The 18,483-nt window shown below is 42.7% G+C and overlaps 1 protein-coding gene across 4 annotated transcripts in view; it reads left to right on the top strand.

The window, feature by feature from the left end:
• Positions 1-18,461, top strand: part of crb1 (crumbs cell polarity complex component 1) — a 28,226-nt gene extending 9,765 nt beyond the window's left edge. For 2 of the 4 annotated variants that reach the window (XM_088077586.1, XM_088077588.1), the window contains 8 exons: positions 36-1,001; positions 2,183-2,733; positions 2,906-3,071; positions 5,368-6,313; positions 6,988-7,032; positions 7,708-7,830; positions 10,141-10,267; positions 16,042-18,461. In XM_088077586.1, coding sequence (XP_087933712.1) covers positions 36-1,001; positions 2,183-2,733; positions 2,906-3,071; positions 5,368-6,313; positions 6,988-7,032; positions 7,708-7,830; positions 10,141-10,267; positions 16,042-16,260 — 3,143 coding nt within the window. In that variant the 3' untranslated portion in view covers positions 16,261-18,461. Of the gene's footprint in view, positions 1-35; positions 1,002-2,182; positions 2,734-2,905; positions 3,072-5,367; positions 6,314-6,987; positions 7,033-7,707; positions 7,831-10,140; positions 10,268-15,669; positions 15,933-16,041 lie in introns of those variants that run through there. The other 2 variants (XM_042483964.2, XM_088077587.1) reach the window with 1 other exon arrangement.
• Positions 18,462-18,483: the final 22 nt, after the last annotated feature.

The following is an 18,483-nucleotide window of genomic DNA, read 5'->3' as shown; positions in this document are numbered from 1 at the left end:
TTTAAAAGTGTTTGTGTCTTGATTTTCTTCTGCAGGTTCCCTCTGCCAGGAGCTGATAAACCAGTGTGACCCCAGTCCCTGCCAGAATGGGGGGAGGTGTGAGAGCCACGTTGGAGGCTACACTTGCCACTGCCAGAAACAGAGTCACAATGGCTTCCTCTATGGAGGTGTAAACTGTGATGTGAGGCTAGTGGGCTGTGAGGGACATGACTGCCAGAACCAAGGCTCCTGCTCTCCTTTCTTGAAAGATGGGACTCACGGATACACCTGTTCCTGCTCACCTGGACACACTGGACCCCTTTGTAACACCCCCACCACCTTCTCCTTTGAACGCAGAGGCTACCTGCTGCTGCAAAGTCCATTAGTGGATGACGTGTTGTCCTGCAACATCACCCTCAGTTTCAAGACAACTCTGTCCAGAGCGTTGTTATTCCAGCAGAACAGCAGGGGGCATCTGCTGAGCCTGGAGCTGGACAATTGGCGGCTTCGTCTCACACTGAAGAAGGAGGCCTCTGCTGGGGCCGAAGCAGAAAGTCCAAGCCAGGTCCTGGAGCTTCCACACTATGTCACAGATGGAGAGTGGCATTCTGTTGAGGCTGTGCTCAGAAGCTGGACGCTCAGTCTGACGCTCTTGGATGATGCTGGGAGCTGTGGGAGCCAGTCATGCCACAATGTGGCCCAAGTCCAAGGCACCCTGGCCAGGCTGGTGTCACCTCCTCAGAACACTTACATTGGAGGAGTGCATCAGGACTCAAATGGCCGCAGCGAGGCCTCTCCACTTCCAGCATTCATTGGCTGCATGCGAGATGTGTTTGTGGATGGGCAGCTCGTTGTCCCTCAGGAATGGCTGAGCCACTCTGCTGTTAATGTGTCCCCTGGCTGCATCCACAGGGACCGCTGCCTGGACGTGCCTTGCCAAAACAGAGGACAGTGTGTTAACCTGTGGCAGAGCTACGAGTGCCGATGTCCGCGGCCTTATGAGGGGCAGGACTGCGAGGAGGGTATGCTTACAGCTGCGAAATGACAGACCACAGCAGGTGGTGAAATTGAACAGTCAAAAAACTGCAGGACAGTATAAAAACTCGAGAAAATGATTTTGGTTTTCTAAATTTACTAGTCCCGTCAAACAAAATGTTTAAGGAAAACTTTGAGAGAGCTAATCACCAAAAACAGATATAAGACTCACCAGAATCATTAAGCTTTAAAATAACTGGATTATTGAGATTGAATAAAAGACTATCAGATCATTCTCACCAAATTTATGTAGTGGGTAATTAGATAACATCCTCCATTGCTGATGTGTAACAGAAGATAAGGCTAATCAAACACCACAGTAAAGGACAGCAGCAGAGATCCTCTTATCTAACGCACTGGATTAAGGATATAAGGGATTCTATTTTGGAAATACACAGAACATGCAAGGGAACACCACTCAGTATTCAGACTGTTGATTGCTGTGATTAATACGTCAGAAAGAAAATGAATTAGAAAGTTGCATTTGTAAGTTTCCCCTGTAACCACTGAATATTTCCATTTTTCCATTCAGGATATCTATAGCCTCTTGAGTCCATCAAAGCAGATTACTAATTACATACACACAACATTCACTCACAGGAGCACAAATGCACACACTTGAAATATCTACACACACACACACACACACACGCACACACTGAAGCTTTCACAAGGTTCTTATATGACCTGCCCTACTCTGTGTGTCCTCTCTGCTTTATGTGTTCTCAATGTCCTGTGTGCTGTATAAGGTGACCTGCCCACAGTGGAAAGTGCTGACAGCGAACACAGAACATACAGAACATGCGGGCTGGTGGCTGCTTAGATTTCCTCCTCATGTGCCTGTTTTTATAGGGACATAGAAGATGCATAGCAGAGATCAGAAAATAGCCCCTTTTTTACATCCTTCTGCTAAAGAGAAAATCTGAATAAATAGTAATAAAGGTCTGATAGATTTGGAAGCATAAACTCTTTTTTGTAGTAGCTGGACACTGACATTAGATGCACCCCAGAGGGGTGCTAAGGGATCAGCTAAGGGATCGTTGGCCTGACAGACGTTAAAGACCCCTGCAATAATGTATGATAACCAAGCAGGACTGTTTTGAAGATGTTTTTCTGATTTTGACACCAAGCCATTTTTTGTGGTGTAATCTTGTTCACCTTTTTGCAGAACATGTGCCTGCACGCTTTGGGAACGATGACTCTCAGAGCTACGCTGTGTTCACTGTCACGGAAGATCTGGGTCCCAAGCTTTCCATCTCCCTCTTCCTGCGTACACGGAGGCAATATGGACTTCTCCTGGCGCTTCAGAACAGCAGCAGCGTGTACCTGCGCATGATGCTGGAGGATGGAAAGGTCACAGCTCAGCTGAATAACTTTGAGATCCTGAAGGGGCAGAGAGAGATCAATGACGGGGAAGTCCACTTTGTGAGTGTAGAGGTTGCGGAGGGTCATATGGCGCTGTACGTAGCAGCTCAAAAACAGAATGATGTGGAAGTCAGGACAGTCGATGTCCAAGATGGAGATACTGTGTATGTAGGAGGTCTGTTGGACAGCTTGGAGACTTCGGTGTCTGGTGGATATTTTAAAGGCTGTATCCAGGACCTGAGGATCAATGACAGGAGGCTACAGTTCTTTGGGTTGGACACTTCAGTGAGATCTTATCCTCTGCAGAACATGGGAGGAGTGACTGCTGGATGCTCCGGGGACAACGCTTGCAGTGTAAGTAAAATACACAGAGAGCTACTATTATTATTATTATTATTACTATTTGTTAACCTCTTATATTCAGCCCTTACTGACAGTGTCTCTCGTTAGTGTAGAGTTATATAGGGCATGCAGAAATGGATTAAAAAAAATTCTGCTGCCTATGTAATTAATGTGTGCTCCTCAGAGCAACCCTTGTCTAAACGGTGGGATGTGCTACTCCATGTGGGATGACTTCACCTGCACCTGCCCTCCCAGCACAGCAGGGCGGCGCTGTGAAGAGGTCAGGTGGTGCGAGCTGTCACCTTGTCCCGCAGACTCAGAGTGCAGGATGCTGAACCAGGGATATGAATGTAAGTGGCATCACAAGATTTCATCGATTAACAAGCAGAGATGTCAATGTGAGACATTTGAGACACTTACAGGTTGTTTCTCAAGTCATTTGAAACCAGTGAAGCCCAAATGAAATCACAAATATTCACTGGCAAATTGACAGTCATGCAGCAAGTCTTAAGGCTATGTTTAGACCAAACAGCAACCTCAGAGGCTGACAAACGAAGCCAATGCAAGAAAAGCCAAAAACATCTCCTTAAATGGCCACTTGACCATGAGGCTGGCTCCAAAAAAGCCACTTGATCACTATGTCAAAATGCCCAACCTTACAACAAAAATAAACATGTTTAAAATGTGGTACAAAAATGGTTTTGGTCTTTAAAGCTATTTTAAATAATCATGACAACTGTATATATAACTTTCCCTTTTAAATTTCATTAGTGTAGCTTAGTTTTGCATAACTAAGGCCATGGCTGCTTTGATTGACAAGCTGTCTGCTGTGGGCATGAGTCGGATCCTCCCTTCATGTACAAATATAGTCACCTTGGGCCACTTCTGGCTCCAAAAAATGCAACTAAACACACAACTGCCAAAATACAGAACTTTTAAAATGGCAGTCTACAAACCAGTTACGTGACATCACAGTTGCTACATCTGTTCATTGTACAGTTTATGGTTCAGATCAAAAATAGCTTTTTAAAAGCACTTGAACATCTCCCTTTAAAATTTGTGGAGTTTATTTCATAGTCAAGACAAAGTCCTGTCAGTACACAGGAATAATAATTAGATATTCAAGGTGTCCTGAGAAGGGTTCCCTGAGAAAGTAATTCTTATAACCATTTCATAAATGATATCATACCAGTTCTCCAAAGATGGGGTACCTGACTTAATCCATTTCTTTGTAATTACTTTACCAGCAGATACTCCCGGTTACATTTCAAGCTTTAATTCCATTTTCACCCGATTAAGATGGATCTTTTTTTCCATTTTGTTATTACACTTCCAGTGACTTCATGCTAATATTTAACAGCATCAATGACTTAAATTTTTTCCAAAGCAAACTTATGACGAAGTCACATTTGTCCTGTGTCATTAGTGATAATGTTTGTTGCCTATTCCCCTTGACATGGTTTCTTGATTGCATAAAAGCCCTTCAACACAGACACAGAGTTGTTTACTTCTTAGACTTACATGATATGTGTGTTAACTAATCTCTGACCTTATTTGTGGAATTGGTCATTATTGACTTAATTGGCAACCATGTAACGAGTGATACAACATGCCTGGTTATATGGCCTCAATCTGCCCTCACAGTTTACTCTATGTGCTCCGTAAAGCAGGATTGGCCTGAGGCCAGCTTATCCTTTTTTTGCTGGGATTAGTAATGATTTTCCTTGTTGCCCATCTGTCCTGTACGCCACCCTGTGTTCAATGATTAATTCATCGAGGATAGCTGCTCCTGACAGGTATTTCCGACATACGACCCCATGTTTTTGCCTAAAAGGATTGTAGTGTTATAAAACAGCAAAACACCATACTGTATTAATGCCTGTTGTTTTTATTATCTGCTGTTGCCTAATGCCTAGCATAACGAAAGAACTGTATCAAAAACTAGAATTAACACCTCGTAGTTGTCTGCCTCCGCAAAGCACTTAAGTGCACACAGTTTACATCCATTACTGTAAAAACATGGATGCTTCACACTCATCGTCAACCCGGCAGCACAGAGGATCTATACAATCAACACAGTTTTAAGGTGGACATCCAAGATTAGTGTTACCAATTCAGCATCTGACCAAATGTCGCAGTGAAGTTGACCTTTGACTTTTGGATATTCAATTTCATCCATTTATCATTTTATCCTTTCAGACATTTGTGTGAAATTTTGTCATAATTAGCATATGAATTCTTGAATTATGGCCAAAAACATGTTTTGTAAGGTCATATTGACTTTTTTCTTTGACTTCTTTCTTTGACCACCAAAATCTAATCAGTGCATCGTTGAGTCCAAGTGGATGTTTGTGCCAATTTTAAATTTTAAAAAAATTCCTCAAGGGGACATCACATTCACAAGAATGAGACAGAAGATCACATTGACCTTGACCTTTGACCTATGACCACAGAAATCTAATCAGTTCGTCGTTAAGTCAAAGTGGATGTTTGTGCGGTATTCCCTCAAGACATTCTTGAAATATTGCATTCGTGTGGGAATGACAAACAACCCAAGAACATAATGCCTGTGGCCATAGCTACCACCAGTACAGAAGAATGTGTAAATAAGAAAACACGACTGATGTTTTTTTTCTCATCTCTCAGGCTACTCCAATGCAACTTTCCTGGATGACAGCACTGTACTGTCCTACCGGGGAAATGGCGACATATCCCGCAATCTCACCAACCTCTCTCTAAACCTACGCACACGCAAGCGTAACGCAGCTATACTCCATGCAGAGAGGGGCTCAGCATTCATCACACTCTCCATCCAGGATGGTTTTCTCTTCATGGAGCTTCAGAGCACCACAGAAGACAACAGAGAGGAGGAGGAGGAGGGAGAGAAGGGTGTGTCTACAGTCAGTCTCAGCAGCAGGATGACTGTTAGCGATGGTGGGTGGCACAGCGTCCACCTCTTCATGGCAGCGCCGTGGGCACTAACATCCCGGTGGACTCTGGTGCTGGATGATGAAATAGAGGAAGCCAGCACTTCAAGGAGCCAAGGAGGCAACCTGGACTTCCTTCGGGAGGGCGTGGACATCTTCTTAGGGGGCCTGGCCCCTGATGCTGGGTGGTCCCTGACAGGGTGTCTGAGCACAGTAGAGCTGGGTGGTATTGCCCTGCCTTTTATAAACTCCTCTGATGTGAACTTCCCACGCCTCCAGGATGAGCAGTTCATCCTGACATCGCTGCAGCCACCGCTCCTCGGCTGCAGCGGGACCCCTGTGTGTGAGCCCAACCCCTGTCTGAATGGAGGGGAGTGCCAGGACCTCTTCAACACCTACAATTGCAGCTGCGCAGCGGGCTGGGCCGGGAGAAACTGTGGTTTCTCCACCAACACCTGCGCTTCCAGTCCCTGCATCCACGGCAACTGCAGCGTGAACGGGCTGACCTACGAGTGCACCTGTGAGTTTGGCTATGCAGGTGTGAACTGTGAAGAGGAAGTGGATATGTGTGAAAACCACCTCTGTGCCCATGGAGGCACCTGTCTGCATGGGCCGGACAGGTACGCCTGCCTCTGCCCCGAGAACTACACTGGACCACTTTGCAAGTAAGTTAAGGTGTTTGCTGGATAAACAGAAAAGTTGAATAGATAAAATAGCAACTTTCTGCTGAGTGCAAAAGGCTCGTGTGAAATACAAAAACAATGCCATAATAAATACTTCATGCCCCGAAGATGAGTTTGTGAACAGTTTTGAGAGCTTAGTTAGTTAGTTAACACAAAATGCACAAATAAATGCTCCAAATTGCACAAACAAGGGACCACACAACAACAAAAACAAAACCCTTCAATGTAAATGTCTCCACATCGCTGCCTCTGTTCAGCATTTCAACCACGCCTGCAGTGAGCGTCTCAGATGCTCCATTTCTATTCTAGTGTCAGCCAGAAAAGGCCTCAGTCTGCTGTGGTGTCTCACTACACACGGCTCTGTGGTTCAGCACCAGTTTCTTTCCCCTGTCATCTACCGTTTGCCTCGGAGAACCAGCAGGGGAACGCCTCCGAGCATTTATCCTGTAAACACACAGCCTCTTGCATATTGCCTCTTTTGCACAAGGAAAAAAAAACCTTTGCAAGTGTCTCGCTAAGACAAGCTGCACATCTCCCTTTACTGGGAACATCTACGCTGTAAAGTTTTCATCAAAATGACTTCTTTTTGTTTGTGTGTCTCTTGTTTGTGTCTCTCTCTGCCGCCTTTCCCCGTCTTTCCCTCTGTTCCTCTCCAGTGAACGCATTGAAGAGATTCCGTGGTACATTGTTGTCAGAAATGTGTAAGTTGTTTTTTTTTCTCTATTTCTCAGGTGTTCGCTATTTGTTTCCTGTTAGATATTTGTCTCTCAAATGTCATGTACGATGCTTTTTTTTTTTGTGCAACAAAATGCCAAGCAAAGCTAATATTAACGCTCCTTGTGACATTGTTTGTCTTAAAATGAGATACCCACTGTTGCAAATGAGTGACAGCTTTAGTTCAAAATGATTCCTGGCGTCTAAATTAAAACTTCACCCACCAAAAAGGTATGCTTTACAAAATAAAAAAGCCTGTATTTTGTAACCATTGAGAGATGAATTTGAAGTTGCCAACAGATTTTTTTTGGAACAGAGCTGCTGTGCTTCAGGCAAACAGGAGGTTATAGAGGCCACAGAGAAATGGCTGGCTTTTTCATTCCTGTACATGTGATTTGACCTCCTGCTGGTAAATAGTTGCCAGAGGTCTTTAATCTTATTATCCTGGTCCCCTCCTAAGCCTCTTTGTCTCCCCTGTGGGGAGCTGCAGGAAGCAGAACAATTCAGCTCCTGCCTGGCTGATCCTTCTGCTTCCGGCAGACGTCAAACTCTGCTGCACAAGGCCGGCTGAATGCCTCAATACCTCAGATGCTACCGCTTTAAATAAAACACAAACAATTCATGTATTTACCCTGGAACATGTCTCACTGTGTCCCTACCAGACGGCCGAAGCTGCCTGTTTCTGTGTGCGGCGATGACACCAGAAACTACACCTGCTTCAATGGAGGCAACTGCACTGACCGAGAGCTGTCCTGTGACTGTCCACCTGGCTTCATCGGACACCGGTAGGGAAGAAAAAGATATTCATATTTTAAATAAAGTCTGTAAATAAGTCAGATGGATCCAAAGCAGACTAAAAGACAACTCCTGATTCAACAATGGAGCAAATCATAAGAGGCTGTCCACACCAGGACAACTATAACAATGATGAACAATAATGTTATGAAACAACAGCAGTGCCAAGCACACACTGCACGCTCCAGCTTAGATGCACCATACATATGTGTTACGTTGTACTTTAGGTGACCCAAATCAGACCAGCAGGCAGGTGGTTCGTCCTGGTTTGACATCACTTTTCTTGTGCTGCTTTCAAAAGCTACAATAACCAATCAAATTTGTTTGATTTCTTTCAAAAACACAGGGGGGAAAGGCACTCACCAACTTGGCAAGAAACGTCTCATGAATGACTATATATATATATATATATATATATATATATATATATATATATATATATATATATATATATATATATATATATATATATATATATATATATATATATATATATATATTGATTGATTGACTATTTCAAATTATTTTACACAAAAAAGTATATCTTTTTTTAATTTTCTGTACTGTTTGGGGTCTTTTTCTTGCCTTCTCACCATGTTTTTACAAAAATCAAATCAGTTTGCTGAGGTATCAGAGGGTTTACAAAAGGTGAGCTTTAATCCTGGCAAAGTAGGCAGGTAAAACTCAAACTACAAAGAAACAAGAATCAAAACTAACCTGAAACCCATCCAGGATGACACGAGGAACACAGGAATTAATTTAGGGAGGAAATCCAAAACTGATCGCTAGAGACACGGCAGGAAACGGAGCAGGGGACGACATCATAACCACAGGGATGAACACAGTGATGAACACAGAAGAACTCGCAGGACAAAGGGAAAGACACTATTGATGGCACAAGACACAGCTGGAGAAGGTGGACACAGGCAAAAGGAGGGAAACACAGGGACTGGCTGACAACAAGGGTGTGGTAGGCACACAAGGTTGGAGCGAAAAAGAATGAGATGCTGAACAGGTGTGCAGGGAAGACTCTGACAACAGGGAAGGACTAATGAGGCTGATGTAAGACAGGTGTGACAGAAAACAGGCGGGAACGAGACAAAGGCAGGAAGTAACACATGACATGATACATGACGAGCAAATAAATCAGGAATCAGACTGATCATGATGAATGATACAAATGGATTATCACAAAAGCTATTTCCATTCATTTGTTACTGTCGTTGTTGTTATAGTTATGATGTGGACCATCGACTTGGGTTAGAACAACTTTTAAAATTATGTATTATGGGGAGACTGGGGACGATTGTAACATTTTTTGACAATCCTGTCTATCTCTTGCACATTACAAAGTAGGCAATGCTGTCCCAAAAAATAAATAAAGCAAAAGTAAGAAAATAGCCTTTCTCTGTGACCTCAAAATTATTATATCTTCCTATAAATTTTAAGAAAGTTAATAAAAGGAAAAGTCGGGGCGCCCAGTAGCCCAGTTGGTAGAGCAGGCACTCCATGTAGTCTACGTTCTCGGCGCAGTGGCTGCAGGTTCAATTCTGGCCATGGCCCTTTGCTGCATATCATACCCTCTCTCTTTCCCTTTCATGCTTAATCAATCCTGTCAAAAAAAAGCAAAAAGCCCCCCCAAAATCTTTAAAAAAAAAAAAATAAGAGGAGAAGTCATGGTGTCATATTTCATCATATCTTTGGGGTACAACACATGTGTAGTAAAATCCAGTCTGGGCTTTCTATATGAAAATGTTTATATGTAAATCGACTGCCATCCATGCAGGCACACCCAAAAAGTTCTGTCAGGTGGAGCACACCCAAGGAGTCCAAAAACAGAGCATCCAAAGAACATGTCAGTGGTCACCATCTGATTATTTCTGAGCATGGGTGTGAATGAGGTGATTCATATCTTGTCCCTGATTGGAGAATTTGAAATTGTTACAACCTTCCCCTGTTTCCTCTACACTAATGGATATAGTTATTGATATGAACGGCCCTGAGTCACACTTGCACTATATATTTGGCATCAGCTGCTTCATTCATACCTCACAGTCAGTGACTAACTTCCAATCACATTCATGGAGGTGCACAAGGTGGCCATTGAACTGACATAACTAACATCTAATGTTTATGTAAGTGTATTAAGAGGATAACATTTTCCCTACAGAGATGAGATTTTTTAAAAGTTTCCTCTAGAAGCAGAGCCTTTTTTTCTTCGAAAGGTGAAGCACTGTTATCTATAGGTGGTTACTTTCTTCAGACCAGTGTCTAACTAAGCTGTGATTCTGTGTCTGTAGGTGTGAGCAAGAAGTGGACGAGTGCAAGTCTAACCCCTGTCTGAACGGAGGCTACTGCCGCAACCTCATCAACAAGTTTGTGTGCGTATGCGACATGAGCTTCGCCGGGGACACGTGCCAGACGGACGTAAGCGACATTTACTTTTATGTGGCCGTGCTGCTGTGGCAGAACCTGTTTCAGCTGCTCTCCTACCTTATACTCAGGCTGGATGATGAGCCAGAGGTGGACTGGGGAGGCAACGACTGAATGTGTGTGTGCTGGTGTGTGTGCGTCTGCACTTGTCTTTGGGACTATCTGAGAAAGTGGGTGCAGAGTGGGGTTTGCAGGTTTGCCAGTGTATGTGTATGATTAATTGACTGATCTAAAAAAATGAGATTGACCGGTGGTTTCCCATACAGAGCACAGGGGATCAGAGATTGATGACAGCGAGCTGCACACATTAGGGTTTGCTCTAGGTTGATATCAAGTTAACGGTACCACAGAGCTGTTTCTGTGCCTTAAAATGATACTTTGGTCATCAGAAGCACCTTAATCAGTATAGTTATTTATATTATTTAATTTAATGTACATATATAAGTAGCCGTAGATCACAGATGCAATAATTTCTTGCAAAATCTACACAGAAAAAAATACTGTTTGGGGCTGCAACCAAAGCACATTTTCATGAATATAAATGTGATTCTTTGACTTTTATCTCTGAAATATTCTCAGGGACCAAAGCTATACGTTCAAACTGCTTGTTTTGATCATCCAATAGTCCAAAACTTTAATGAATGTATATAAAATCAGGGAATGGTTTCTTCATAAATTACTTAAAATAAAAGTAACTGATTAATCAAATAATCTTGGATAGTAACTGTAGTCTAAAGGGAAGGATAAAGCACTTTTCGATACAGTGGAGAACATTATAGAATCTGTGTTATTTATAATGTTTCTCATTGAAGATATCCTGTCAGTCTTGACTGAACTGAATTTTGGGAGCTTCGTACGGATGAGTGTGTGAACTATCAAAAACAGTGTTGTAGTTACAAAGGCACCTGGAGGGCCTGGAAGACGACAAGATGTCTTGCTTTGTTCTTGATGTGCGTTCAGAGCACTGTGGTGACTGAGTGACTGCTGACGCTTACTGCTGTGTGTTGTTTTGTACCAAAAGAAGAAGTTTCTGTCTCTAAACCTTCCTGAGTGAGGCAAAGATATTTTAAGCCTAAAATTCTCTGCAGCTCTGCTTGAACGGTACCTATCAACATTTGCATGCTGTTGTGGTCAACATTTCATAACCCTCTAATTCATCGTCTGTCTTTCATGGACTTGAGTGTGTTTTTGTCTGTCTTTTAGTCTCATTCTGCTGACTTCATGCTGGATGATCATGTATAACTTCTTCTTTGTCTGTTTTTCCTTCATCACATTCTCTCCTCATGTTCTGTCTCGGTTTAAATCCACTCTGTCTGTCTTTGGTGTTGTCAATAAAAAAAAACAACAACAATCTTATCAGCCTTTGTCTGTCTTCTGTCCTCCTTTCATCTCCCTCAACGTTTTTTTCTTTTCCAACACCACATATTTTGCTTTGCTTTCCAGTTTCTCCTCCATTTTCTCCTCTAGACAGCTGCTCTACAAATCCTTTCATTGATTTCCAAATGTGTGTATTAGTGTGTGTTTGTGTGTAACGAAGCAGGGGTCGAAGTCAGGTGGCTGCCGTGACACCAAACATAGACACTTGATCCGTCTTAACGAGATGTAGTGTGAGTAGATCCCTGAATAGTCAGAGTTCATAGACACACACTGAGCAAAGGCACAGTGCTACAGTATTTGCACAGTATTTGTCCATGTACTTATATGTGGTGTCAGTCAAAGACTATTTTGTCTTTGTTTGGGGTAGGAGCCAGTTTGGGGATGGCTGTTTTTTGTTTAAAGGGACAGTTTGCCCCAAAATCAAAAATACCCATTCAACCTCTTACCTGTAGCGTTATTTAACATTTTAGATTGTTGTGGTGTGAGTCGTCGACTGTTGGAGATATCGTCCATAGCGATGTCTGCTTTCTCTATATTATAATGGAACTAGATGTCACTAAATTTGTGGTTGTCAAAGAAACAGATAAAGACAGCACATTTGATTAACTCAAAAGAAATGTCTCTTCCCTGAAATCATGAGGCGGCGACTCAAGGTAAACCAAGGACCTTGTTGTGAGCATTTTCATGTTGGAAATATTTCTCTCGACTGAACTACACCTGCCTTGCGCACAGCACTGCGCAGGAGGCGTGACTCTACTGCTAGCTCACCTAGCACCTCTGAGCTAGCTAATGTTACAGCTCAGCCGAGGAGAACGCCATTAATGTTTGCATCTCAGGGAATGCCAATTACTCCAAAACCCCAATAATGTGAGAAATGTCCCATATCGGACTAAATGCCCGTTGTCCACAGCCCATTATCCCACTTTTCCAAACAGATCACTGTCCACCATTAGTTTTTTACCCACTATGTTAATGTCACGACCGGCCCCTCTCTGCTTCTGACTGGCTTGTACTTGTTGCCTTCACTGGTAGGATTGGTTAGGTGTAGGCTTGAGGGATGAGACTGGTAAGGGTTGGGATAAGAATATCATGGTATTGTGGGAGGGTGAGGCTGACTGATTACACCCGGTAAATCTTTAAAACGACAGGGAAAGTGTATTTTCAGAGTAATGGGCCTTTGGGCCATTTGTTTTTTGGAGTAAGTGTCAGACAAATGGGCTTTTGGCCCAATGGGACATTTTTCAGGATATTGGGGTTTCAGGACAATAACATGTTGAAACAAATGCATGGCACCTACATACATCTTGTGCTGTCAAGAGCAGGAGCCTCTTGTCCATTAGTACAGCTGAGTATAAAAAAGATTATGTAAAATTCTGTGGAAAGTTGATAATAAAGAGAAGGACTTTTATACTAAAAAGTCTGGAACTTTGAAAAGATGTCCACTTGATTAGTCTAACTCGGCTGGCAGAAGACTTAAGATGAGCAATGAATACATCTTTGCACAGATTGAGTGTTGTAGATTTTGACCGCTGCTTCTACGCTGGAAGCACATCAGGAAGGACTCTTTCCTGTAATGCTGAGCAGGGGGAATCAAACCCAGGAAACAGCAGGAAATCTAAAAGATATCTCTCAAGTCCAAAGAAACAGCAACTAACCAGTGCATGACCAAAACAAGGATCCAGCAAAGACTAATCTGAAAACCAGGACCTAAATACAAACCAGACTGATGAGGGGATGATGTGCAGGTGGGGAAAAAGGATGGAGAAGCTCAGGTGAGGGGAATAGGGTGATGAGGCAGAGGAACAGGCAGGGAGCTGATTGGCTGGGAAGAACTGAGGAGCAAGAGAGGACAAATGAGACTGATATAAGACAGGTGTGACAGAAAACAGGGAAGGAAGGGAATAAGGGCTGCGTTTGACCCAACAAAACATAGCAAAACATCCATTAAACAGAAGAAATAGCGGTAGCTTCAACACCCTGTTGTGTTATGCAGGCGCACTGACTTTTAATACGGTGGTGTTTATTTCAGTTTAGGTCAAGGGGCTATTTTGGCAAGAGAAACATATGTTTACATTCTAAAAGAAAATGTGAAATGTAAATAAAACATGTAAGTGCAATAAGTAAAGGACATTTATTTATAAACACATCGCTGCTGATTAGGTTAAACCTCTTACAGTCCCACCAAATGGAAGAAGACATACCTCAGAGCCAGTTTCACACATCGTTTAGAGGAAAGATGTCTGAAAACCATTATGAAAAAATGATGCAAAATGTTTTAAACATTGAACGTGCCCCTAGTGAGAAAGCTGTAGTCCTTGTACTAGTGAGGGACAGGTGAAACCAATCAGGGCGGGGCAGACAATCACTAATGCTGGACAACAATGATAGCAGCAAGCAAATACCAGCTGCACCTGACGATTGTTTTAACACTGATCTGGAAAAGATGAAGATATATCCTTTTTTAAAGAAATTGTTCTTCAGGTTTGATGTGGAAGATGTTGAACACAGAGCCCTGACGTCAACCCCAGACCTTTCCACACAGCATCAATGACGGACCTCACAAAAGCTATTTGGAGTTAATGGGAGTAAATCCTTAAAGCCATGTTCCTTTTAACCATGTAACCAATATACAGTTTTACTCCTCTCCTCTCGTTGTTCTCATGCTCCTTCTGTATGTGTATACGTGTGTGCATGAATGTGTGTGTGTCCTTTGCTAGCACAGGTAGCTCTAATGGTAAGGAAAGAGGGGGAGGAAATGGGAGGCAGTTTTTCCGTGTCGGCACTGATGTGGCCATCCTTTGAGAAAGCAGGAGAAGCAGGGAGGGAGAAATGTGCATCGCCAGCGAAAAAAGCAGCATCTGGCGCTGAAGTGCAGTTTCAGCAGAGAGCTGGTGGCATTCACAGAAGTTCAGTCTGCTTCACAGAAACGTATGAGGGCAGCTTATCTGCCAGGCACACACACACACACACACACACACACACACACACACACACACACACACAGAGCAGGCTGATAGTGCTGACAGCAGGGAAGCATCGCTGCCGTCTCTGTGTGTGTAGCTGCTCTGCCGAGGCTTCAGGGTGGCCTTGCCTTGTACCTTAGAGACTGGTTAGTTAGACATTTCCGAGTCTGTGTGTGTGGCAGTTGGTGACTGATGGCGGGTCCTGGCTGCAGGCTGCTCCGGCTCGCTTGTGTCACACTCGCTCTGACAGCTAACTGTGCTGCAGTGACAGGTAAGCACTTTCCAGGAGTCAACAAAGAACCTGTAGCAAGGGAAAGAAAGTGTAATGTCTGCAGCGCCAAGCATGAGTGCAGAAGTTATTTTTTGCCTCGGGATATAGATGGTTGTATTTTTATGAGAATTATGTTTCCATGTTGATTGCTCAGTGTAAAGTTTGCTGACTTCTGAGATTCTCTTTTTTCATAGTCTTGTGCAAGCTGACAAGTTCTGTTAGAGGCTTTAGTTTTGAAGAAGGTGTCAGCCGAAATTTGAAGTGTAATGGAGTGATACTTACAGCTGTTGTTGCTGTTGGTAACCTTGTAGCAGCCACTCAGAGTGTCACGACTATCACACCAACCAGAACTACTGATGTAAGTGCATCTGTCGCTCTGTCTTCTGCTGCTGGTTAATGAATGTTAACAATTACTGTACTGGAAGCTTTGATTCATGGGGTTTGACTCGTGAGGTCAGAAATCTGTGTGTTTGCATGCTGGGTAATTTTGTTTCTGGTTGGTGGTGAAGCTCTCTGTGTGTACGTGTGTGTGTGTGTGTGTGTGTGTGTGTATGTGTGTGTGTGTGTGTGTGAGAGAGAGATGATCAAAGGGCCACGGGGCTGTAAGTTAAAAATGAATCTTAGCAGGTTTCACAAATCATTAAAACGCTTCATGTAAAGCAGGTCTTCTTCCTGCTTTTAGAATCATGTGTGTGTGTATGAGCTATTTTTGGTGTGTGAGTGTGCAAATGGGATCATCAGGCAGCTTCTTGTGTGTATGTCTGTGTGTGTGTGATCCTCCACAGACGGTGCGTGCTCCATACAGCTCACGGGTGGCTGCCGTGCTGGCGCCGTGTCTGATTGGCTTGGCGATAGTGGTGATGCTGGGGTTGGCGCTGGCCATTGCCAAACTGCGAGAGAGGCGGCAGACGGAGGGAGGTTTCAGTCCGCGGCAACTTGAGGCTCCTGGTGGTCGCAACCCACCTGCTGAGCTGGGAAACACATCCATCAGCACTTTGGCAGCTCGTGTGGAGCGCCTGGTGTAGTGTAAAGCAGTGAGGAGAAGAGAAGTGTGTGTGTGTGTGTGAGAGAGAGAGCGAGGGGCAGAAATAAACAATGTAATATGTGTACACGCTTCTTTAAAACAAAAACACTTGTTTCTGTCTCTTTCTCTCTAGTTGACCTCTGAGGGTTTGACCTCTGACCTCTTACTGTCCATCAGTTTGGTGTCTGTCATCCTGCTGTTGGTTCTCATCCTCACCTCCGTCAGCCTGGTGGTGGCGCTAAATCGTCGCGCCACCCATGGCACCTACAGTCCGAGTCGTCAGGAGAAGGAGGGATCACGGGTGGAGATGTGGAGCATCACTCAGCCGCCACCTATGGAGAGACTCATATGAGATGCAGGCAGGGATGGTGTTAATACGCAGGGTGATAACACGCAGGGTGATAACGTGGTTTTTGTGCTGGTGATGGAGTACATGTTAGAAACACACCTTATAACAGATGTATAACTCCTGCAGCCTGCATGATCTTCCCCTCACAGTGCCGTCCTCTGAAATCACAGCTGACTTTCTTCCCATGCTGAAAGAACGGATGAGATCTCGTGGCAGTGTTTTTGTGAAATCATATATCCCAGTGCTTCATCCATCTTCCTGCAGTGTTTTGCACCTGGCTTCAGCACCCAGCAGTACATCCATCTAAATGCAAAGATTTGAGTTCAGAGTGTATTGAATCTGTCTCACCTTTGTGTCCAATCCATATCTTTTAGGATTGATGGACCAGTGAGCACAAAAGGAATATCTGATCAGAATTTGGGACACACAAACACATCGTCTCAAAGCCTCATTTTGAAACAAGCAGAATCAGACTGTTCTTTGCTTTAAGGATGAGGCTTGCATTATTCTAGATTTTTTTCTTAATGTTAACAAATTCCATAAAATGATCTGAAGATATCAAAGAAAAGTTTTTACGCTTGGTCAGCAAATAAATGATGACATATAGTCATAAAGACCATCACTGCACAGGCTTCAGCTCTCAGCATTGTCTCTGGATAACTTTAAACAGCTTATGTATGCAAACGGTGCTGCAAACAGAACTCTTCCAAGACCACATAGCTATAACATTCATTGTTTAAAACTCTCTATATCCATTGTCTAGTGTTGTATTAGACATTTACTGTCTTCTTTTGTTTGGGGTTTGACTGGCACTCTTTTAGTTACCTCAACTCATTGCACCCTCTTCTGCAGCAGCACCTGATTGGAGAATTATTTCCACCTGGTTCTTTTCTCGATGAACCCAATACTCCAGCCCAATACTTAGTGGATGGAAAAACACAGATATATGCATTTTCTTTTTCTGATTTTCTGAAAATTCAGTAAAAATTTGCATTACATTTGGAGGAAAAACCCAACTAGTGACCCTTTAGAAGACCTATGTCAGTTGCACCACAGTTTGGTCATAATAAATGCATATTTCAATGTAAAATAAAATAATTTTAATTTATCACAAACCCTACAGTGTATCTTAGATGACTTTTTGGAGAGTAGATTTGCATTTTGTATTTTTTTATTGACACCATATTCCACCCTTGCAAAGAGACCCTCACATGATGAAACAACTGTAAGTTTTTCTCTTATTGGTTCCAAATGAAGACATAAATCATCAAAAACAAGAGAAAAAAAGTAATTTTTCAAAGCAGATTGGCACTGCAGTTTCTTTTTTAAAATTATAATGTATATTTTTTAAACAGGAGTAAATGGTGCATTTGCTGGGGACTCTTTTCAGCTGCGGATGAATACACGCTTAATGCTGGACAGTGAAGCAGGACAGTGCACTAAACTACAGCATCCAGAAAAATCTCAGTTAAAGAACAAGTGTAACATTGTGCCCGCTGATGTATTTCTAACTGTTTTTGGAGAACAACTGAGCTCTGTGGCACAGTAAAAAAAAAGCTTTGGGCTTCAGCTACACAGACCGTCTTTATTTTGATCAATTCAGTGTTTGTTTTGGTCTTTTCGTGGAGTTTGTTGACGATCTGAAAAATATAGAATATCACCTGACTTGTATTTAAAAAGCATGAACTTCCATCTGCGTATATTTATTACTGGACAACGTCTTTCAGAATCATTGTGTATTTCATGTCCATACACTGAGTCTTGCTGCCAGTTCTGATTCATTTTTCTGTGAACATTTCCAGTGGAAATACTGTTGCTCCATACTGACAGAATAATGTACTTAAAGAGTCAGGTTTCAGGATAAGCTGCACTAGTCGAGAATAGTTTCTTTTAGGCTAAGTAGAAATAATAATTGTCTTGACACAGCGCCATTATACATGTGCATGTATATGCCATAATTGTGATGTTATTATGTTTCAAACTGTGAATTTTAATTTCTCCCTTTAATTGTTGGCCACTGTGAGTTGAAACTGTGCTAGTTAATTCAAGTGAATTTATTTGTTTTAATTTATTTTATGTCAACAAAATATTATCCTGGAACAGTGGGGTGCTACTAGAAGAGATGATTCGTTTTTTTTTGTATTTTTTGCCTTAATAAATAAGACAATAAACTGATATTCACACACAACTACACTGTACTAAATTAAAGTTTATACAGCTTTTTTG

The sequence above is a fragment of the Plectropomus leopardus genome, chromosome 5, assembly GCF_026936395.1.
Source record: "Plectropomus leopardus strain MGB_pleo_1.0 chromosome 5, ASM2693639v1, whole genome shotgun sequence".
Lineage (NCBI taxonomy): Eukaryota > Metazoa > Chordata > Actinopteri > Perciformes > Serranidae > Plectropomus > Plectropomus leopardus.
The sequence above is the reverse complement of the archived record's forward strand: the minus strand, read 5'-3'. Positions and strand labels throughout refer to the sequence as shown.